Here is a 22,518-nt window from a genome sequence, read left to right as displayed (position 1 = left end):
ACTCCTTTTTTTTTATCTTCCCTTCTCCTTCCTTCCTTGTTCTGCTGTGACCCTCATCTCTCCTCTCCCCCCCCCCCCCCCCCCCCCTCCCCCCCCCCCCCTCCAGGAACACATTCTGCCCAAGCCCCGGGCCTACTACCGCGTCGACCAATCAACAGAGCCCGACGTGTGGCTGGACGCCGTCCAGGTGTGGGAGGTCAAGTGCGCCGACCTATCCCTGTCCCCCATCTACAAGGCCGGAATGGGATTGGTCAGTAGAGGATGACTTTATTTATTTTTTTCTTCCTCCTTTTCTTTCTCCCTCTCGCGTCCATAAATCACGAGGGTAATTAGCGACTCTTAACGACGGTTATTTAATAAACGGCCGAGTTTAGCCGGAGGGATTTTAATGGAACGGCCCCCCGGCTTTGACCCCTGGAGGGGCCCCGAATATCCCGTCTGCGGGAATGACTTTCAGTCGCGTGACGTCCTAGACGGCCTCATATCTGCGGGAGGGGGGGAGGGGTTCCTACACACTCCAGTACAACTCCTACCTGCTCTCCTCTCCTCTCGTCTCTCGCCGTACCCCCTCTCCCCACCAGCCTCATTGCGCCTCCTTCTCCGCCCGTCTCCCCGTCTCCTTCCTCCCCCGCCCGCTTGTCATTCCGTCCTTCTCTTGTGTTCATCACGCCGCTGTCCTCTATCGCTCCGTCTGCATCTGTCCCATCTCCCCCCCCGATCCGTCTTCATCACCCCCGTCCCCGCCGCCTCTGTCGCCGTTCTCGTCTGTCATCCGTTCCCCCCACCCACCTGTCACTCCGTCTCCATGGCGGCGTCTTCCCCCGTTTGCCGCGCCTCCACCCGTCTGATGACTCCCCGCCCGTCTCCCCCCGTCGTCCGACCGTCCGTCCCTCGGCCTGTCTGTCTCTCCCTCTCTTGCTCCCGTCTTCTCTTTCTCCTGCCTGTCTGACTGCCTGTCTTTCTGTCTGTCTGTCTGTCTGACCATCCCTCGGCCTGTCCGTCTCTCACTCTCTGTCGTCTTCTCAGTCTCCTGCCTGTCTGACTGACTGCCTGTCTCTCTGTCTGTCTGTCTGACCATCCCTCAGCCTGCCTCTCTCTCTCCCGTCTTCTTGGTCTCCTTCCTGTCTGACTGACTGTCTATCCGTCCCCCAGCCTGTCTGTCTCTCCCTCTCCCCTCTTCTCGTCCCATCTCCTGCCTGACTGACTGCCTGTCTGACTGTCCGACTGACTGCCTGACTGACTGTCTGTCTGACTGTCTGTCTGTCTGCCACCAGGTGGACCCAGAGAAGGGCGTTTCCCTGCGGTTCCCGCGGTTCCTGCGGGTCAGAGACGACAAGAAGCCCGAAGACGCCACCAACAGCTCGCAGGTGAGTCGCTGTCCTATAATAACTGGATCATAGTTAGATATTTATATATTAATAAAATGCCACAAAACCAAGGGTAAATCTGCTTTGGCAGTGGCAAAGATATCGCTAAAATAGACCTAAGCAAAGCCCATTAAAAGTGACTGCAGTCCTCGCCCAGCACAACACTAAAGAGGTATATATCCCTTGCCTTAAATCAGTAGAAGTTCCCTTCATTCCCCCCCCCCCCCCCCTGTGGCTCCAGGCCTGGATGCCCCTTTTATGTACCAGGGCAGGGGTAGTAGACTTCCCTTGTGACGCTGCTCACGAACCGTGCGTATCTGCTACCAGAAGGTATTATACCAGCAGGAGTAGAAAGCAAGTGGAGGCTACACGCCAACAAGCTATCTGAAGGTATTATGCCAGCACATCCTCACAAGGCTGGTCTACTAGCCGTGCCCTGATACACAAAAGGGGCATCCCCATAATTAGTGTCATGAGCCACACCTGTGTCTGTCCTACGACGATGACTGTGGCTGAAGGTAATAAACCACGAATGGAAAGGTAGTGGTGGCTAGGTGGTGGCTAGCTGCCTCACTGTGATAAACCAGGAGGAGAGAAATAGGGGTGCTTGCGTAGCATCTAGCCATCTGCAGTTATTAAACCAGGAGCAGACCGCTAAGGAATGGCTACGTGGCATCTAGCCATCTGAAGTTAATAAACCAGGAGCAGACCGCTAGGAATGGCTACGTAGCATCTAGCTATCTGAAGTTAATAAACCAGGCTTGGACAGCTGGTGGTGGCTACGTAGCATCCAGCTATCGGAAGATGATAATAAACCAGGGGTTTAGAAAGCTAGGAGTGGCTGCGTAGCATCTAGCTATCCAAAAGGTAATAAACCAGGAGCAGACAGCTAGGCTACGCCACGATTTTTTTACGGCCTCTACAAATTGAGACAAAGATGCTCCAGCACACATTCACGCCCTTTTACAGCCCAAAACGGCGGCCCGGATGGGGTGAAGGAACCCCCCAAAACATACAGAGCCACGCGCCAAATCAGCGTTGCCAGATTGGGCCGGATTTCCCGCTCAACCTGGCAACCCTGGCCATAGCCGGCCCGATCTGGCAACGCTGCTCCCGATGCTTCGCGGGGATCAGGGGATCTCTCTTAACGCGGCGACGGCGCTGGAGCTGTGTGCCGCTATAGCACGTAGGGGGGCCAGGCATAGCCCCATAGCCCCTGTGGCGGCAACGCCGCCGCCGCAGCTTTGATTAGCATGAACCGAAGCGCTTACCTCCGAGTCAAGCGGGTGAGGAGAGAGTGAGACTTCAAAGCCGGGGATATGAATAATCAGACGGCTATTTTTAGCCCGGGCCTTCCCACGTCGTTTTTTTTTAAAAATATTTATTTATTTCTTTGTCGCTGACCTGACTTTATGGCGTGCTCTGCTCCTGCCTCGAGTATTATACCTCCTCTCGCTCGCTCACTCGCTCTCTCTCGCTCGCTCTCTCGTGATAAGAAATGAGGGGGAAAGGTGGTTTCTCTCTCTTTCCTCGGTCACTATCTCTTTATCGCTCTCCGCCTTCATGCCTTGCCGTCGTTTTATTTCGATTTGTGTTGTTTTGTTATGTTAGTGCCGGTTCTCTTTATGCGTCATGCTACGGTTTGCTAATTCCATCGCTATTGCTCGCTAATCACAGTACTGACTTATTTTGCAATGAAAAGAGTAGTTGGTGGTAAAATGGTAACGGCAGCATAAACAAAAGGTGAACAGCGAAATGCTAACAATGCTATTTTAACACTATGACCAACATTTACGGGTATCGAAATGCAATCAAGGAACGGGACGAAGTGAATAAAACATCTCATATCTTTCCCTGGTTGTGTTCACCTCTCTGTAGATTGCCGATCTGTACAAGAAGCAGCAGCATATTCAGAACCAGGGAGAAAAGGCTGACCTAGAGGACTACTACTGATCGGCCACTTCCTGCGGAGAGACAAAGGAGAATAGTTTCCATGCAATTGTAAATAGTTGTGATTCCTCCTGTTTTTAAAAATTCCCCACTGAATGATTATTAAAAAAATAACTTTTTCCTTTGTTAACAATAATCCTGTGTGCGTTTGATTTTATTTGAAGGACAAATGTATGGAGATAATCCCGAAACTGAAAATTGATACGAGATACTTTCAATTTCGGCACACGCACACACTCACATACGCACAGACACAGTGATGCAACTCTCCCTTCCCCATGGCATTATTGTGCACGCTCACGTGCACGGCCAATCAGGAAACTCCCAAGGACGGTGCCAACCCAAATCATGATGCAAGCTAGAGAGGACGACTTGGGTAAAGGTGGCTCCTGGGAAATGGTGATATTTGGGTGTGTGTCTGTCAGCGTCTGTTTTTGCATGTGTTTGTGTGCGTTTGTGTATGTGCATCGGTTTTTTGCATGTTTGTCTGTGTTTGTGTGTGGGTGGGATGGGTCGACTGACAGTTGCTCAGGACAAAGACAAGGACTCGTGGACGGCATTAGATGATGGAAATCTACTAACTGTCTGGATCCCCAAATCGATGTGGGAGCTTCTTCAGATTGGTGTGTGTGTGTGTGTGTGTGTGTGTGCGTGTGTGTGGCAGGTTGGAAGGGGTTGGGGGGGGGGACATTCATCATGAGAGCCAAAGGACAGGCTGTTATTACGCCAAGAAAAGTGAAATGGAATTTCACTTTTTTTTTTACGATCCGCTCATGTCATTCTCTGTGTGTGTGTGTGCGTCTGTCTGTCTGTGTGTGTGTGTGTGTGTGTGTGTGTGTGTGTGGCCAAGTTACTTGTGTTTTTGTCTATCTCCTTGGCTGTGTGATGGCTCTGCTCTGTGTGTGTATTTTTGATTGAATGTCTCATAGTTTAATCAGCATCCAATAACTTCCTAGCTGTTCTGCAATAAAGGGACTTCTTCCTCACGCTCCAAATCGCCACTGAACAAATGCTGACAACCTGATGTTTCACAGAAAGTGACAATCGGGGAAGGGAAACATGGTTCTTCGACTATGCGGTTATGGGACTAGGTTTCATTACGGGCGTTTTTTTTTTTTTTTTCTTGTAATGAATTTCAAAAGTCAGGTACAGGTGATTGAGTCACGGTGGACATGACTAAAATCCAACTCTGAGCCACTCAGAACTATCAGGTCGATGATGGAGGGGGCAGGTCCTACCAATCACGCACTCCTGCCTGGCAAACTGGCATACCGAATTGGGCCCTCACCGTCGCAAAGAATACATACTCCAGAGCAGAACCTAGCCGTGTGTGAATGGATTAACGGAAGGCTCATGCCCTGTAGGCAGTTCACTCTCGTTGGGAGGATCCTGTGTGCACGTACAGAGATCAGACACTATGGGCTGCCATCTTACCTCTGAAGTCTTCCCTGCTCTTTCACAAAAAGGCAGGCCTTGAATATGTTAGGCCTTCTTTTCACATCTTTAACCTTTTTATTACGCTGTTAATCAAAATGTGATTTATTCCTTTATGCATATTTTGTTTGTTTTTTATACCGACTCGGCCGGTTATAGGTCCCTTGGCGACTGTTAGAGGGAGTGAAGCGGATGGACTTGGTCTTTTGGTTTCATTCCTCCGAAATAAGAATATATTCACCTAATTAAGTAACGGGTACGGCGTCTTGCTCGAGGGTTCTTATTCAGGAGCACCGGTGTGGACATAGTGTCCTCAACCTTTTCGCCCTTTCCTTGACTGAGGAAAACTCTGGCTCGACTCAAGCTTCATGGAAGACGGTCTATAAAATAAAGCAGTGAGAGAATCACTCGGAATAATTCACAATGTGGATGAGGGCATACGCAGCCCTGGCACGCAGGGGGATCCCACCTGAACCAGCTCGTTCGGCGGTTTGAAGCCTTGCTCACGTTTTGTATAAAGTGCTCACAGGGCCCTGCATGCCTTCGTCTGGCCTCTGTGTGTGCGTGGACATGCCTCTCTGCGTGTGGGACATTTGTTATTTCCTTTCATACTTGAGAGCGCGAAGAGCTTGTTAGTCTGACATATTTTGGAGTTATTGCTGTGCCATGGGAGGCTATTTCCCAAGCTACCGGCTTGCCGCCTTGTCTGTGTGTGTGTCTGTGTGTGTGTGTGTGTGTGTGTGGGTGGCTGTGCACTGAGGCTGTCTCTTTCTGTAGGCTTGTTAGAGAAGGACACCATTGTGGTAGAGGAAGCATGGAAATTTGGTGAAATTTGGTTTTGCCTGGCCTTTCCATCTGCCGCTGTTGTTTATCTGTGTCAGTCCCATCCTCTGTGCATCCGTCCATCAATCCGTTTCATTATATCCATCCGTTCTCACCATACAGTCTGCAGTTGGAATGCATTATATTGCATCTCTGTGCTTAATTTAGTCTCTTGAGAATTTGAGTATGCATTCTCTCACTTGTTGGCTCTCGTTGGCTGTTGAATAAAATCCATTCTTTGGTTTCTTTCTTCTCTTTCTCCTTGACAGTTTGGCTTTTTATCGGGTGGCTGTCATGTGATGCTCGTTCAGTTATTTATTAATTAATCTATTCAGCTGAATATTAACAGTGCATCTGGTCCATTTGTATCGAGACAAAAGAGACCCGAAAAAAAACACAAAAAACACCCACTCTAAAGAAACATGAGGACATTCATTGTGCTTTTTTTGCCAGGAATCAGAATTTCGATATCAAATTGTCATTTACACAGACTCTTAAGTAGTATTCTAAACAGCCTGTGCGAATGATGGATTGTGTGTGTGTGTGTGTGTGTGTGTGTCGGGGGGTGGGGGGATGTTAATGGGAATCGAGGCTCGAAGTATTACATGAGATATTGGAAATGTAAATGTGTCATTAAGTTTGGGCGCCATACCGTGCACCCGACCGCAGCGCGATATGATTCAGCGGGTCGTTGTGTTGTGTAGTGAATTACACCCGGCCATGTCGGCTGTGGCTGCTGCATTGTCTCAGCCCTCTTTATCTCCCAGCCTGCTCACTGTGTGTGTGTGTGTGTGTGTGTGTGTGTGCACCAGGGCTTCTGTATGTGTGTGTGTGTGTGTGTGTGTGTAGGCAGTGTGAAAGCCCGTGGCCCCTGATGTCTTTGTGGGATTGTGTGTGTGTGATGTGTTAAGGACTGCCTGCACCTCGGGCTGTTGTCTGTGTGTTGGGATGTGTGTGTGGTGTGCGGCTGTGTGTGTGTGTGCGTGTGCATGCCTTTCTTTACGCCGTGTTAAGATTTCGAATGTGTGGGGGGAGGATTGATGTCTAGGTGTATGCTGCACGTAGGATTGTCTCTCTGTCTCAGTATGCGTGCGCGCGTGTGTGTGTGTGTGCGCGCACGTGCGTGCGTGTGTGTACGCGTGTCTGATGTTTACCAAGCGTGGGGGAGCAGAGGAGTGCTGGCTCTCACAGCAGGCGGCCGGGGGCATGGAAGTGCGTGCCGGCCTCTGTCTGGCCCCGCCCCCCACCCACCCACCCACCTGGCCTCTGCCCGTGTACCTCCAGACCCCCCGGATGCCCCGTCGCACGCCCGGGGAGGGGGCTGTGGTGTACCTGCTCCACGGCCCTTGAATGCTGAAGGACCAGAAGGAAAAGAACAACAACAACAACAACAACTGCCACATCAGATAGGGGGTTCCAGCTGCTGGCGGCCCGAGGTGGTGGCACAAACAAACATGGCAGCGTCCCATTTCGCTGTCACTTCTCTGCAGGGAGGGGGAGGATATAGCTACAGCCCAACGGCTAGACAAAACCAAGCCGAGGAAAAGGAGATCTTTTTAATAAAAAGCCAGCAAGCAAGACTTCCATGACAAATACCAAAGTTCACCTCTTGCCATTCTCCCTCTCTCTCTCCATCGCTCTCTCTCTCTCTGGCTCTCCTCTCTCTCTCCTCCCAAATGAGTGATCTGTCTTCTTCACAATACCCTCTTTTCTCCGCCCCGAGAACAATGTTTTTGTTCTCCTCCCTCATCCCTCTTTCTTTCCTTCTCTCTCTCTCTCTCTCCCTTTCTCTCCCCCTCTTTCTCTCCCTCTCCTTCTCTCTCTCTCTCTCCCTCTCTCCCTCCCCCTATCCGTTTGTTTGGTGCTTTCTGTGACATCTCTGCCACGCAGAGGGAGGAAGGGGGGGGAGGGAGAGAGGGAAAGAGAGTGAGAGGGAGGCAGGGAGAGAACAGACAGGCTCGTCTATTGTCTCTCCGGCGGAGCCCACAGAATATCAATTGTTTTTTTCCCTCAGCGCGTTGGCCAACCGACCTTTTGGATGCGGTGATGTCAAGGCCTGGCCACTTTTAGGCCCCCTTTATATGGTTTCTGGACCCCTCCAGTCGCCACTCCAAACAAAGCAGTGTTTTCGGGCCCTTCTGCAGCGACGGGGGGGGGGGGGGGGGGGGGAGACACACAAGGACCGGGCCTGTGTGCCGCGCACAGGCCGCTGTGACTCACGCCAAAGCGCTCGCCTTCCACCCCGTGAGGAGGAGATCGGCGATAATGAGGCCTTGTGCCTCTGGCCGCTCTGAGGAGACTGTAGTCGGGTTCACAGGCGCTGTGTTGACTCTCACTGCCCTGTCTTCATGGGGACACTGCCTCCGATACATGGGAGGGCTTTTTTGATGTCACCGAGAAACTCTGCTGCTGGATGGATGTCCCCTCGGATTAAAGCGTCCTCAGATGTTGTCCACTCTGGTGTCTCTTGTGAAGAGTCTAAAATTCCCCCATACGACACGCCGTACATATATTTATACTTCAGACGACTAAGAACTCAAATGCTGGGTAGTTCAGCTAACGGATGGAAAAACACAAACTATATTCTCTGTTTGAAGTTTAACCCTTTTCATCCTTTGTGAAGGCAATTACATCAACCATCCAATCAGAGGCTATGATTAAGCAATCATGGATTTTTTTGCAATCCTGGAGGAAAGTTTTGGCGATGCCACTGTTGATACTTTTATCGCTGTCCTTTCCATTCTCTTATAGCAGTGTTTGTTGCCACGATATTCCCTGCCACATATATAGACCCCCGCACACACACACACTTAGTTTTGGCCTGCACTTAGAGGCTTATGCTTTTGGGAGCCGCAGAGTGCAGCGCAGTCTATTGGCTCATTACTACAGTCATTAGAGTTATGACCCTAATGTGAACCAGCTTCTATTATGTGTTATCTGCTGGCGCTCTCTCTCACTCTGCCCTCCTGCCACTTCACTCTTCATACTCGCTCTTGCCCTCTCTTGCCCTCGCTCTCTCTCAACTCTCTCTCTCTTTCTCTCTCTGCGCCTCTTTTTCTCCATTAAACTCGCTCTCTCTCTCCATCTCCCTATCTCTGTCTCTGTGTGTGTGTGTGTGTGCGTTTAGGCCTCTGCTTTGTTGAACCCAGAGCGTGGGTTCTGTGCCAGCGTTCCATGTGATCATGCCCGGCGCTCACCACTGTGACAAATGTACTACACATCGGCGACAAATTAGACACGGCTAGAATTGACGAGATTCCTCCGAAAAGCGAAGAAAAAAAACAAAACACGCAAGGCTTGGGCCGACTTCCCAGACAGCGATTATCCCCGGCCCATTGAGAGACGCATTTTATTTTGCTTGCGTGGAGCGAGAGCGAGTGGAAAAAAAAAGAATTTCACGTCAAACAAATCACTGTGTCACAAGGAAAGATGGTCCGCAAATTCCACGGGGCGTGTAATTACACGCCCCCACCCCGGCGGCCATCTTTAACCCTGTGGGGGCTAGAACGCGGATGAGATCCCCGACGGGACGGGCGAGATTGGGGGGGGGGGGGACTCTCAAGGAAGGCGGGCCAGACCCCCGGGGTGATCCTGTGTAGCGTGTCGTATTAATAGCTCCGTCTCATAACCGCGCTGCTGTCCTATCACATGTCCCTCAGGAGCAGCTCCAGAGAGCTCGCCATTTGGCTCCTCCCCCGTCCCTCCCACCTGTCCTCCAAAAATGACATTAAAGCTCAAATTTGCTCAAAGTCCGTCCCCCTCTCCCCCTCCATCACACTGCCTCTACCTCCATGGCGGTATCATTAAGTATAAGGCCTGGCTGCCACCCCTTCATTAGTGAACTATATCAATGCCAGCCTGTCTCTCTCTGTCTCTCTCTCTGTCTGTCTCTCTCTGTCCCCCCCCCCTTCTCTCTCTCTCTCTTTTTCCCTCTCTGTCTCTCTCTCTCGCTCTGTCTCCCCCCCACTCTGTCTGTCTCTCTCTGTCTCTCTCACTCCCCCCTCTCTCTTTCTCTCTCTGTCTGTCTCCCTCTCTGCCTCTCTCTCTCTCTCTCTCTCTCTCTCTGCCTCTCTCTCTCTCTCTCTCTCTCTCTGTCTGCCTCTCTCTCTCTCTCTCTGCCTCTCTCTCTCTCTCTCGCTCTGTCTCCCCCCCACTCTGTCTGTCTCTCTCTGTCTCTCTCACTCCCCCTCTCTCTTTCTCTCTCTGTCTGTCTCCCTCTCTGCCTCTCTCTCTCTCTCTCTGCCTCTCTCTCTCTCCCTCTCTGCCTCTCTCTCTCTCTCTCTCTCTCTCTCTCTCTCTCTCTCTCTCGATCTGATACAGCCCGTGTCTGCCAGAGATTAGCTTGCCTGCTGCAGACACACTCGCGGCCCTGCTGACGAGTCTGGGTGCGTGCCATCGCCTGCACCTGCCAGCCTCATAAAGAACCCCCCTGTTCCCCAGGATAGATGGGGGGGGGGGGGGGATTCTACCGTAATCGTTACGGATGTCGCGTTTTAGGTGGTTCACGCCAAAGCTTAGACAGGTGACAGTGCCAACAAGTTGGCAGATGCTCCCCTTTTTGTTCAGATGATCCGACGTCAACGGGGAATTCACGGGCGCCGCGATAAACGAGCGCCGAGCGATTGGTCTGGAAGCGGGGACGTGCGCCGTTGTGTCACCGACGGTGGCTGTGTACAGCGGCTGGGTCTGTAACAGAGTGTGCTGCCACCGTCTTGGGAGGATCCGCCCCCGTTCACAGGAAGGAAGAAAGGAGATTCTACGATTTCGACACGAGAGAAATTGAGGCCAAAGGACGAATCCCAGCTTCAGCTGCTGGGATGCGAGTGGCGGACAATGGGCAGCCCTGACATGCTCTTCCTCCTCTCTCTCAGTAGACTGGGGACGAGTAGAAGAGCGAAAGAGTGTAAAAAGAACAAAAAAATCTGCAAGTCCTTTTTTTTAGCAGAGGCAGAAGTTTCCAAAAGAGAAGAAAAACCTTGGACAGAAATAGTAGCGTCGACAAGAGGAAAGAAAAAAGATTCATGTAAACAGGGGACAAATGCCACGTCACGACAGACGTGAAGTCAGGCATCATGACGGGACTGAAAGAATGCTTCCTGTAGCCGGAGGGAAGGGGAAGTCTTAACGCAGACATATCAATGTACTCCCATATTCAACCATTAGCCCCAGCAGCACCGGGGCGCCATGCATATTTATAGGCGCATATTTATTCAAACATTCATGAAACATGACAAAATGATAAAACGAGCCGTGTAGAAATGAGGCCTTTAGGCCTCGTCTCCCCCCTTCTCGCTCCCCCCTGTCCCCTCCATCTCCCTCTCCCTTCCTCCTGTGTTTGTTTCATTTGGATCTCTTTCTCGGCATGCATGCGTGGGCCCCATCGCATCTTAAGCCGCTGCGACCACCACCACCACCACCACCTCCACCACCTCCAACAACACCGCCACCACCGTCGCTACCGCCGCTGCTGCTGCTGTTGATGTGCTGTGTGGAGCTCACAGGGCGCCGACGTGTGTCTCTTGTCCTTGCATCAACCCGCCTCCCTCTATATATATACCGCAGACGCTGGCCCACTCGCCCTCTCGTCTGTCTGTCTGACTTACTGGAAAACGGCTCAAGTGTGGGAGAGAATGCACGGCTCTGTCCCTAGAGGCAGGAAGAGAGAGCAAGTGAGGGCGAGGGAGAGCGAGAGAGGGCGAGAGAGAGAGAGGGGCAGAGGGAAAGAGGAAGAGAGGGGCAGAGAGAGACAGAGGGAGAGAGAGAGAGAGGGAGAGAGAGGGGCAGAGAGAGAGAGAGAGAGAGAGAGAGAGAGAGAGAGGGGGGGCAGAGAGAGAGAGAGAGGGGGGCAGAGAGAGAGGGAGGGAGAGAGAGGGAGAGAGAGGGGCAGAGAGAGTGAGAGAGAGAGAGGGGGGCAGAGAGAGAGAGAGCAGGCAAGGGTGAGTGAGAGAGAGGCAAGGCCATGGTGAGGGCAAGAGGAAGGGAAAAAAACTAAAAAGGCCGCCTCATTGACAGTGGCCCCATACACACACACACCTCGCCCCCCCCCCCCAGTCCCGTCCCATCCCGTTCTCTCCCCATTGTCTTCAAGTGCCCCACGTCAGCAAGCAGCAGGAATCCAGAGAGGAGGATGATCAGAGGCAGGGAGAGAGAGAGAGAGAGAGAGAGAGAGAGAGAGAGAGAGAGAGAGGGCTGCCATAGACTGGAGCCATTGTTTTCTTTCCACTGGCATCGCACTGGTGACCCTGGGTGAGGGGTCGGGATGGGGGGGGGGGCGAGATGGAGATGATAACCAGGAGCTAAAACAATACCGGAGGTTCAGAGACCCCCCCTCCCCCCCCCCCACACACACACACCTCCCAAAGGGAGTTATTATGGGCTTAAGTTTAGGAAATGAGAAGAAGGGACAAAGGCGACGGGGAAACACTGAGGACACAACCTTTACTGCCCTTAGCCGTTGGGACACTTCTCAAAGCTGCTGTTGCTATCGGTGACCTCAATACCCCGGTGACCGCCCCAGTGTAAACCCATACCATCAACCCTCGTGTGTGTATGCGCCGGCTGCCGCTTGTTTTTACCCATCCTCAGCGCGTTCTCCACGGATCCCCCCCCACGTGGCTCGTAATCTATCTTATTATTTCCGTCATAATGTAATAGCGCGCTGATTCGCCGCTAATTCGCCCCAAGCCGCTCCTTCTGTTTTGGTAAATTAATTCAGGACGTAGGCGGCGCCGCCGTCGACTGTTTGTATGCCTCTCGCCGGCATTTAGTCCGATTTGTTCATTTCTTTGCCTTTCATCTGTTTATTCATTTGAACGTCTCGCCCTTTAAAAGGAGCATCACCGTTTTGTCGTTGAGAGACGCGAGAAACTGAGATAAGTGGAGGGGGGGTGGGCTGAGAGACGGGGGGGGCAGGGGTAGTGGTGTGTGTTGGTGATGATGCTGGTGGCCGGTGGTGTGTGTTGGTGATGGAGCTGATGTCTGTGTTGGGGGGGGGGTTGAATGGGCCGGGCCAGGCCGGCTCTAGAGGGGTGTGGTTGGGTATAAACCGGGACACAGTGGATTTTCTGTTTCTGTTGTCCCGGCGCTGATGCCCTTCCCGTTCCTTCCTCTTCGCTGCTGCACTTGACGGCTGATTCTCCCTCCGTCTCCCTCTCCTTCGCTCTCCGTCCCGCTCTCTCTCGCTCTTCCTCCTTCGAGGACCGGGACCCGACGTCCACGCCGCCACCGCAGGTCTGAGAGCTCCGTAGAGGTCGGCCACCATGTTGACTTTCCTGGCCTTGGCCGCCGTCGCCTTCCTGGGAACAGGTATACCAGAAGGGCCCTTTGGGTCTGTGTGATTGTTGGACTCTTGTCGTATGCTTGTTGCTGTAGTAATAACTCTTTTTGGTATGGCAGTGGGTCAAAGTGCAAGAACAGTTTGAATCGTTGTTTTTTTTGGGGGCCAGAACTAAGACTGCGATGAGTTCATTGACATTAACGTTTAGGGCGTTTAGCAGTCCCTTCTATCCATAGCGACTAACAATAAGTACATTTGTAAGAAGTGCATGCCCAAAGCTGAACAAAAATGTAAAAGTGTGATATTTGTAATATATATATATCTATATACATATACAACGGTTTCCGAATGACAACTTGGGTTGGAGGTGAGTCACGATATCCCAAGTGCTTGAGTTTCTCTTCAGGGCTGCCTGGCTGCTTCAATGTCGTCGCTGACATTCCCGAGTCAAATCGAAGTAGCTCCATTCACATTCATTCATCCACTCATGACGTCTTCTGTATTTATTCCGAACAAACACAAACCCTGCGCGTGTCTCCGCTCCCTCCGACTCCTCCTGCCCCCCGACATCGCTGTTCCCCACACGTCTCTGCTGAAACCGTGTGGCATTTCTTCTTTGGAGCACGCCACAGACTTGTGCGTGACACTGGGCGCGCTCCTGCTCGGTCCCAATGACCACTCGAAGCGCTTCACACACACAGTGCCCCCTCGTTCAACCCTCCCCCCCCCTGGGAGAGAGCAGCCACTGCTGCTGACACAAAGGCAGCTCTTGTCTGTCGAGAGAATATTGGAGGTCAGGGCCTGTTTGTCTCAAGGACACCTTGACAGTTGTTTCGAGGACCAGGGTGGGGGGGATATCACCGGCAACACGGCCCTTCTCATTCTCTTGTGGCTCTATGGTCCTGGGGCCTTTTCCCTGTCGCCTGCAGGGTTGAAGGATGAAGGATGAGGTGCTTTTCAGGAGGGAAAATGCTGCTTTGATTGTGTTTTTGTTTAAGATGACAGCGGGCAGATTACCGCAACTGTATATCAGATGCTTCAGACGCACAGCGACAGATAATAATAATAACCAAAGCCTCTGTTTTGATTGGTTGCATCGCCCCTGTTTTTCATTGAAATAGCGAGACGCAGGAAGCCGAGACATTACAAAGCGCTGTAGGGTCGGGCGCACTGAGGGAACTCACTCTCAACATCTGCGCGTGCAGGCGGAAAACCACACACACATGCATGTACACAAACAGAATGGCGTGCACACACACACACACACACACACACACACACACACTCCGTCTGTCCCTCAGTCTCAAAGTCTCCAATATTGTGTCTTTCTCTACGACAGCACTTATGCTTTTCCGGCAGAGAGATTTCTCTCCCTTTTCCCCCTGTCAGATATGTGCGGGATTTTGTCAGAATTTTAATTAAAAATGTCAAGCATGATTTCATTGACAAATTTTTTTTTTTTACTCTAGTCCTTCTTCTTATTCTTCATCTTCGGCAGACTGGCTGAGCTGCTCGCTCAAGGACAACCGGGGTTTAAGTGTGGAAAAAAAATACATAAACGAAACCCAGAGCAGTGCGGAGCGTTGTGTAATCTTGTGAGAGACGATGGCGTAGGCTTTGGCGTGGGTGACGTCTGACAACACGGTCGGGTGTGACCATCGTGGTGGCTGTTACGCACGCGAGCCTTCTCCCACCGTAATTGAAATAGAACACAATCATCGCTTCTAGACAATTAACACAAAATGGCCCCTCGAAGAAAGTTGTGTGTGGGTGTGTGTGTGTGTGTGTGTGTCTTAGCGTTGTGTGAGGAACTTGCTGCCTTTTCAGGGGAAAAGTATAAATATTGATTTCAGAGCTACAAAAATGAATGAGAATTAAATATTGATCTTTCAATTGATTGATCATTAGATATTGTTCAAGCATACTGCGCAAACATGATTAAAGCCCAAATGAATCAATATTAATGATCAGAAAATGATGTTACCCCTTGCCTCCTGGAGTCTGATATTAATATTCCCGGCAAAAATCCAAATATTTATAGAGGCCTTGTTCCATAGGGAGTGCTAGGTGTGTGCGTGCACGCGTCTATGTGCCTGTTTGTGTGTGCAGGCATCCTTAGGCTTCAGAGTGTATGTATTAATTACTGTTATAACTATCGTCAATATAATATCCCCTTGCTTCACAACTTGCTAAACTCAAGTCGAAGAGGGGCTGCTCAAAGACTAGCAAAGGATCCATGTAAATAAATTATGAAATCCAGCGCTTTAGTGGAGAAGAGAGAACTTCTCGCGGCCCGCTCAGAAGCAAGCGGGCCTTTATACATCTGGAGTATACACTCCAGCACAATCTATATTCCTCTTTGTGCAAGGAGCATTGTTTAGTGCGTCGGGGAAGATGGGATGTGTGTCTGCTCATTTGCGTGTGGCGCTTTTCTTTGCCATCCCCCCCCCCCCTTTTCTATTTTTTGTGTTTTGTTGACATGGTTTTACATATTGCAGAGCTATTTAAAAAAAACAAAAGCCAACTAACTGCTATCCAATATATTCTCTGCGGCAAGCCGCTGTGTGGGAGAGAGGCCTTACAACTGCTCTGCTCGGAGCTGCTTACTCGAGCGCGGCCGCGTGTGGCGGTGCTTGTGAATCCTGGGCTAAATATTTCAGCACGTATCTCTCCCCGCCGCTGTATGCATGTTTGTGTGCACGTGGGAGTGTATGTGATGTCTGTTTACGCATCTGTGCACAAAAAGTACATGCATGTGGGGGAGTATGCATATATGTACATTTCTTTTCCCGCACACAAACTTTTGGCCCAGCGTCGACGAAAGCGTTTAAAATATGTATTATGTATGGAGAATATGTGTATTTTTTTTCTATATGCATAAACAATATTAAAAATGTAGAACTGCAGAAGCATTACAGAACTTGTGATAGGGATGCATTGCCTATAAAGGCTGTTTGCACTGTTACTGTGATTAAGGGCTACCAGATCTAATTGACTTGACTCACAAAAGATCTCCATTCGATTTTGAAATCCAACAAGTTAACAAACGAGATTTCAATGGAGCATGAAGGAGAACTCTAGTCTGTAAAACAGTTTTACATCATCTTCATTTTTTGATTTATTGAAGCGCTTTTCTGATCCGTGCGTCGCGATACAGCAATCATCATTTCGAGGTTTTGGTTCTGCTTGCATTCCGAGACACTGTATCGTGTGCGTGTGAAGCACACATACAGGGGCTTTACCAGAAAACCGGGATGGCGTTCGGGGGGGAAAAGAATGGCTTATAGCCTCAGGCTCATGGATTCCGTTTCTCGTCCAGTTGGCAGAATTTCTCCACCGGTTATGTGTATGTGCGCGGATAAATAAAAAAAGAGCTATAAAGAAGTGAGAATGAAAGACAGAAATGAGAATTGTTGACGTTGTAGTGGTTTCAACACTTCCACTCGCATTTTCGAAGCGGCACTTTGGGAGAAAGGGAAATGTGATCTGAACTGGTGACAATCTGCCCCCCTCCCTTATGTAACTGGTGCATGTGTTGCGTTCTCTCCCAGTGCCCCAGCAGTCCCAGTCCATAGTGATCTACACGGGCTGGGAGCGCCACGCCCTGGTGGGGTCTGATGTGCGGCTCTCATGCTCCTTCTTCTCCTGGCGCTGGACCTCCGACGACGTGACCTTCTCGTGGACGTTCCGGCCCGACGGCTCCCGGGACAGCATCTCCGTAATGCACGCACACGCACGCACACGCACGCAGCCACACACACACACACACACACGCATGCGATATAGACACCCACGCACATACACGCACACGATACACACACTCACACACGCACACACACACACACACGATACAGACACACACACACACACACACGATACAGACACACACACACACACGATACAGACACTCACAAGCACACACATGCAGATACTTACAAACAAAGAGACACACACACACACAAAAATACACAAAAGAGACACACATACAGGCATGCACAGACATGCAAACAAAGAGACCCACGCACACACACACACACATACTCACACACACACACACACACACACACACACACACACACACACACACACACAGGCGCACACACAAAGAAACGCACAAACTCGCAAACAAACACGCACAAACACCCACACTCATACTCAAATGCATCTGGTCACTTGACAATATGCAAACTGTAGGCACATCTATAAAGGCAGATTTACATATGGTTTCTATATGCAAAATATGGATTCAGATGTACTGCCACTTCCAATAGATCTCGATCTGGGAGATAAACACACAAGGCTTCTCGACTTATTTCCACTTTGTGCGGCTCTTTGTACATGAACACAAAACGTGTGCATTTAACACTGGCTGCGCTTGCACACACAATGGTGAACAAATATGTATCCATGCACCAGAAATCTTCCCACACACACACACACACACACACGCGCGCCTGGCCCTGAAAACACATGCACACCAAATCACACATCCACCCTCACAATTCTGCAACGTATTCACTGTCCTCTGAACGGAGCAATATACAATACAATTCAAAATATAACCATGCACTGTACACAACAGAGCGACCTGGTGAATTTATACTTTCTAACAATGCTACAAATATGCCGAATGCACGCTCCAAGGACACAAAAAGCAAGTACAAGTAAACAACACTATGCCTACAAGCGCTTATTCAGCACAAAGCTCAGTTTAATCCAACCAAAGTAGAGTATGGATATTTGGAATGGGATCATACACACACACACATCCATACACACATAAAAACAGAGACACACACATGCTGGGATACAAGCAGTGAGACACACACACACACACACACACACAAAACTACTGGATAATCTACTATGCACAAGAGTAAAGTATGCATGAATAAATGAATTTGCAGTGACACACATGCACCCAGGCACAAACGCACACACCTGCACGCACCCGCACACGCACAAACACACGCACATGCTCTCACACTCTCATTCGAAATGCATTATGCATGCACTAACTAACTTTGAGAAGCCACACACACACACACACACACAGGCAGAAAGTTTTCCTCTCCTGCCACCACTGTCCTGCTGCTCTTTAATGTCGCTCTCCGTGCCCCTTATCTTCCTCCAATCTCTCTTTCATCTCTCTATCTCTCCGTCCTGCCCTCCTCCTCTTAATCTCCTACCCACAGACCCCCCCCCCCCCCCCACAGTCTGTCACTCACCTTCCCCTCTCATTACCTCCTCCTCCTCCTCCTCCTCCTCCTCACTCCCCCCTCGCCCTCTCTCTTCAGAGTTGAGACCTCCCTTTCCTTCCCTTCTCTCTCTCTCTCCCTCTCTCTCTTCCGGGCTCGGAGGCCCGTTCGTGGCTCGCTGTTCGTCTCCACGTTGAGGGACAGGTCCCTTCAGAAGAGGGCAGCGCCACAGGTTCCCTTCGCTTTGCTGCGCTTTGGTTCCTTCTGACATATCGAGCCGTGCAACAGGCCCCCTATAGGCGTCACCATCACATCTTGGTCACGATCAGCCAAGGGCTGTCCCATCCCCCCCTCCCCCCAGACGGTGACGCCCCATCTCCTCCCAGTCGGCCGTGTCTTATCTCCCGGTGCCCACGACTCTGAAGCAATTGCTTTCAACATTGAGCGGTTCAGGGTCAGACCTCTGTGTCCCCCCAAACCCTCCCCTCCCCACCCCTCTCCTTCAATGTAATAATAGAAAAAATAATCAAATCCCCATCTAAAATAAATAAATAAGTGCAATCTGTATCAGCATGAGAACCATCTCTCCTGCCCTTAGTCGCCCCCCCCCCCCCCCTAAAAAGAGAATACAATCAATTCTTCAGGTGGGGCACTTAAAGAGAGATTGCAGGCCTAGTTCGAGCTGCTATGTTTCATTCCTCAAGATCAGTGCGGTGGGAACAGTTTTACAGACGGCAGATCCAATAGAATCAACAAACTCCATCAGATTTTCATGTTTATTCGTTATTTTTGGATTATTCCACCACGTCCAATTAACTTCAGTATGATTACATATGATTATAATAGACCCACACTTCCCCAGCTAGTTAATGAAAAAAAAAAAATCCAATTACATTTTTAAATTTTTCCCCAATTATCTACTCAGTGTTCAGATCGCCAGGGTTTTGTTAAAGTGGTAAATAAAGCTGAAGCAGATCCGTTTCTGTGCGCCGTCGAGTTCCGCAACCGTAAACAAGCGCAGGGCATTCGTCCGGACGAGACGGGCCACTCTTTTCACCCAATAATCTCTGTATTTGTCTGGAGTTAAAGTCTGCAAACACTCTCACCCTCTCGGCGTAGTTTCCCCTCCAACAGGCCAGACCTGCCTCCGTATAAAATACACGTATCTATACATAAATATACATAAACATAGGACTATATATTTCGGCATGGCTGATATCTCACACTCTCTTCACTCTTCTCCTCTCTCTCTCTCTCCCTCCCTCCAGATCTTCCACTACACCGGCGGAGCTGCCTACCTCGACAACAAGGGGCCCTTCAGGGACCGGGTTGAGTTCGTGGGGAACCCAGCCCGCCGTGATGGCTCCATCGTGCTGAAGAACCTGGACTTCAACGACAACGGCACCTTCACCTGCGACGCCAAGAACCCCCCCGACATCGTGGGCCGGCCCTCCAGTGTGCGTCTGCTGGTCTTTGAAAATGGTAGGAACAGCAGATGAACCGAAGTGAGCTGGAAAACATTATGTCTTTCTTGTCGGTTGGAGCGCGGCCATTTTGTGCGGGAAAGGAAGGCAGAGCCAATGTCGGAACCAATCGGAGAAAGGCAATTAGAGTATGCAGTGTTAAATGTGTTGTTGTCTTTTAACGTGTGCGTTAATTTGGGTATTTTTGGTTAGTCTTTAAGTCGTAGGTATTTGGCCTCTCTCTTTCAATGTGTATGTTAATTCAAATTTGTTATGTGCAATTTTCTTCAATTCGATGTAGTTTTCCCGCTTAATAGCCGCGCCCTGTCGAATGTCGTCTTAGTCCTTCTGAAATACCATTTTGCGGTGTCGCCGACTGCTCCAGGAACTGCCTTGTTAGGATTCTTCTTAGCACCTTACCGTTCGAAAATCGATAGCAATTTTTATCTCTACTTCGCCATTTGAGATCACTATCAGTGTTACTCTTTCAGATGCCCTCTCACCACTTTCACTTCTTCCCTCTCTCCTCCCACCTCCTCTTCTCCCCCCCCCCCATGTCCCCTGTGTCTCTCTCTGACCCCTCCTCCCCATCTCTGGTCTCTTTCTCTCGTTCTGCATCCATCTCCTCCCTCCCTTCACCTTTGTGCCGCCACCTTTTGTCATTCCTCCTCCGTCTCCCCCCCCCCCCGCTTGATCCACCCTTCCCGTCTCCTCCTTCCTCCACCCTTTCTCCAACCTCTCCTATGTCCTTTGTGCCCCGTCGGTCCCAAACCAACCCTGCCCCCTTTCCCCCCCCCCCCCCCCCCCCGGGCACCATGTCTCTCTCCCCTCCTCCCACCCTCCCACCTCCTCCTCCCCGAACCCCCCACAGTCCCCATCCAGGCCGGCGTGATCACGGGGGCCATCATCGGGGTGGTGCTGGGCCTGTTGGTGCTCATCGTGGTCATCTACTACCTGATGCGGTTCCTGGTGGCGCGCCGCGTCTTCAACCTCAGCGTCAGGTCAGTGTCCGGGGGTCTCGCCGCGCTGTGCCAGGGCCGGCGGCCCGAGCCCGAGCCCATCCCCGGCACGGAGACGTGCGTGGCCAAGCAGAAGAAGTAGCGGTGGCGGCGCAAACGGGCTACACGCTAGCTGCGTCCGTGACCAAAGCTAAACGCAGCAGCAGCAGCAGCAGCACAGGTCCTAGTAACACCACCGCCCTCCGCGTCCCCTTATGAGTTGTGGTGGAGGATGGGTTGGGGAGGGGCGGTGTTCGGGGGTAGGGGGGGTATTGGGAAGACTGGATGGTTTGTCTGCAGAGATGCTCCCTCCAACCTAACACCCTCCCCTCCACCAGCCCCACCCCTCCAATGGAGAGGCAGGTGAAGAAAAATATCCCTTTCGACCGGTCCTGCCCCACCCCCTGTTCCAAACGTCTCCCCACTCAGACTCATCGTGAGGGAAACATCCAGCGCTTTTCATTGGCTTTTTGAAGTTCAGCCCCGTCACCGAAGGCACAATGAAGTCACAATGAAACCTTATTTTGATTTCATGCCACGGCGCTCGTTTGATCATCCGGCTGCAAACCTCTCAGTCCCAGTCCGACGTGGACGTGATCCACCGGCGACCAGCGGCGCCCTGGAGGAGACCCCCCCCCCTGCCTGTCCCCCACACAGCTCCAGTAGATTAACTTGACGGCGGCCTGATGATGGTTGCTCTCGTGCGAGGCGGCGGCGGCGGCGGCGGCCCGCGACCACTGGGGGGGAGAGATAGATTCGACATCCTGACATTGTCTCTCTTCTCTCCCTTTGTTCCCTCCAGCAAACATGGCAAGAAAAAGAAGGAGGGATCGCAGCAGAGACAGGCAAGTTTCCTCAGCGTCTTCCTCGTCCCGCCCCACCCTTCACACCCACCCCCCCGGCTCCCACGCCCTGACGCCCACCACCACCACCACCACCACCACCACCACCACCTCCCCCACCCCAGTCACCCGCGCCGCCTCTTCCTCTCTCCCCCCCTGCCTCCCTCACACTCTCCCACTACTACCGCACAACCCCGGGCGACCAGACGGTAGCGCTGAACTGACGCGGAAGCTAGCCCAATGCTACCCCGTGCTGAACAGGAGACCCGATGCTAATGCTGAGGAGGTTCGCGCTAGGATACCCAATGCTAATGCTTTAGCACGTGCTAATTAGGAGACCAAATGCTACCGCTTTAGCACGTGCTAAATAGGAGACCCAATGCTACCGCTTTAGCACGTGCTAAATAGGACACCCTATGCTATCCCTTTAGCACGTGCTAAATAGGACACCCTATGCTATCCCTTTAGCACGTGCTAAATAGGAGACCCAATGCTACCACCTTAGCACGTGCTAAATAGGAGACCCAATGCTACCGCCTTAGCACGTGCTAAATAGGAGACCCAATGCTACCACTTTAGCACGTGCTAAATAGGAGATCCAATGCTACCGCTTTAGCACGTGCTAAATAGGAGATCCAATGCTACCACTTTAGCACGTGCTAAATAGGAGACCCAATGCTACCGCTTTAGCATGTGCTAAATAGGAGATCCAATGCTACCACTTTAGCACGTGCTAAATAGGAGACCCAATGCTACCGCCTTAGCACGTGCTAAATAGGACACCCTATGCTATCCCTTTAGCACGTGCTAAATAGGAGACCCAATGGTACCGCTTTAGCACGTGCTAAATAGGAGACCCAATGCTACCGCTTTAGCGTGTGCTAAATAGGAGACCCAATGCTACCGCCTTAGCACGTGCTAAATAGGAGACCCAATGCTACCGCCTTAGCACGTGCTAAATGGGAGACCCAATGCTACCACTTTAGCACGTGCTAAATAGGAGATCCAATGCTACCGCTTTAGCACGTGCTAAATAGGAGATCCAATGCTACCACTTTAGCACGTGCTAAATAGGAGACCCAATGCTACCGCTTTAGCATGTGCTTAATAGGAGATCCAATGCTACCACCTTAGCACGTGCTAAATAGGAGACCCAATGCTACCGCCT

At 51.1% G+C, this 22,518-nt stretch overlaps 2 protein-coding genes across 2 annotated transcripts in view; both read left to right on the top strand.

Annotated features, from left to right (window-relative positions):
• Positions 1-3,432, top strand: part of lig1 (ligase I, DNA, ATP-dependent) — a 36,327-nt gene extending 32,895 nt beyond the window's left edge. The window contains exons 25-27 of the mRNA XM_079751445.1: positions 107-250; positions 1,275-1,367; positions 3,246-3,432. Coding sequence (XP_079607571.1) covers positions 107-250; positions 1,275-1,367; positions 3,246-3,320 — 312 coding nt within the window. The 3' untranslated portion in view covers positions 3,321-3,432. The remainder of the gene's footprint in view (positions 1-106; positions 251-1,274; positions 1,368-3,245) is intronic.
• A 9,351-nt stretch (positions 3,433-12,783) lies between these two features.
• mpz (myelin protein zero) overlaps positions 12,784-22,518 on the top strand; it is a 16,924-nt gene continuing 7,189 nt past the window's right edge. Inside the window, exons 1-5 of the mRNA XM_079751449.1 lie at positions 12,784-12,878; positions 16,401-16,567; positions 19,316-19,529; positions 20,382-20,511; positions 21,311-21,353. Of these exons, the coding sequence (XP_079607575.1) occupies positions 12,833-12,878; positions 16,401-16,567; positions 19,316-19,529; positions 20,382-20,511; positions 21,311-21,353 (600 nt within the window). The 5' untranslated portion in view covers positions 12,784-12,832. The remainder of the gene's footprint in view (positions 12,879-16,400; positions 16,568-19,315; positions 19,530-20,381; positions 20,512-21,310; positions 21,354-22,518) is intronic.

This window comes from Pollachius pollachius (genome assembly GCF_949987615.1).
Source record: "Pollachius pollachius genome assembly, chromosome: 14".
Taxonomy (NCBI): domain Eukaryota; kingdom Metazoa; phylum Chordata; class Actinopteri; order Gadiformes; family Gadidae; genus Pollachius; species Pollachius pollachius.
This window is presented reverse-complemented; position numbering and strand designations above follow the sequence as displayed.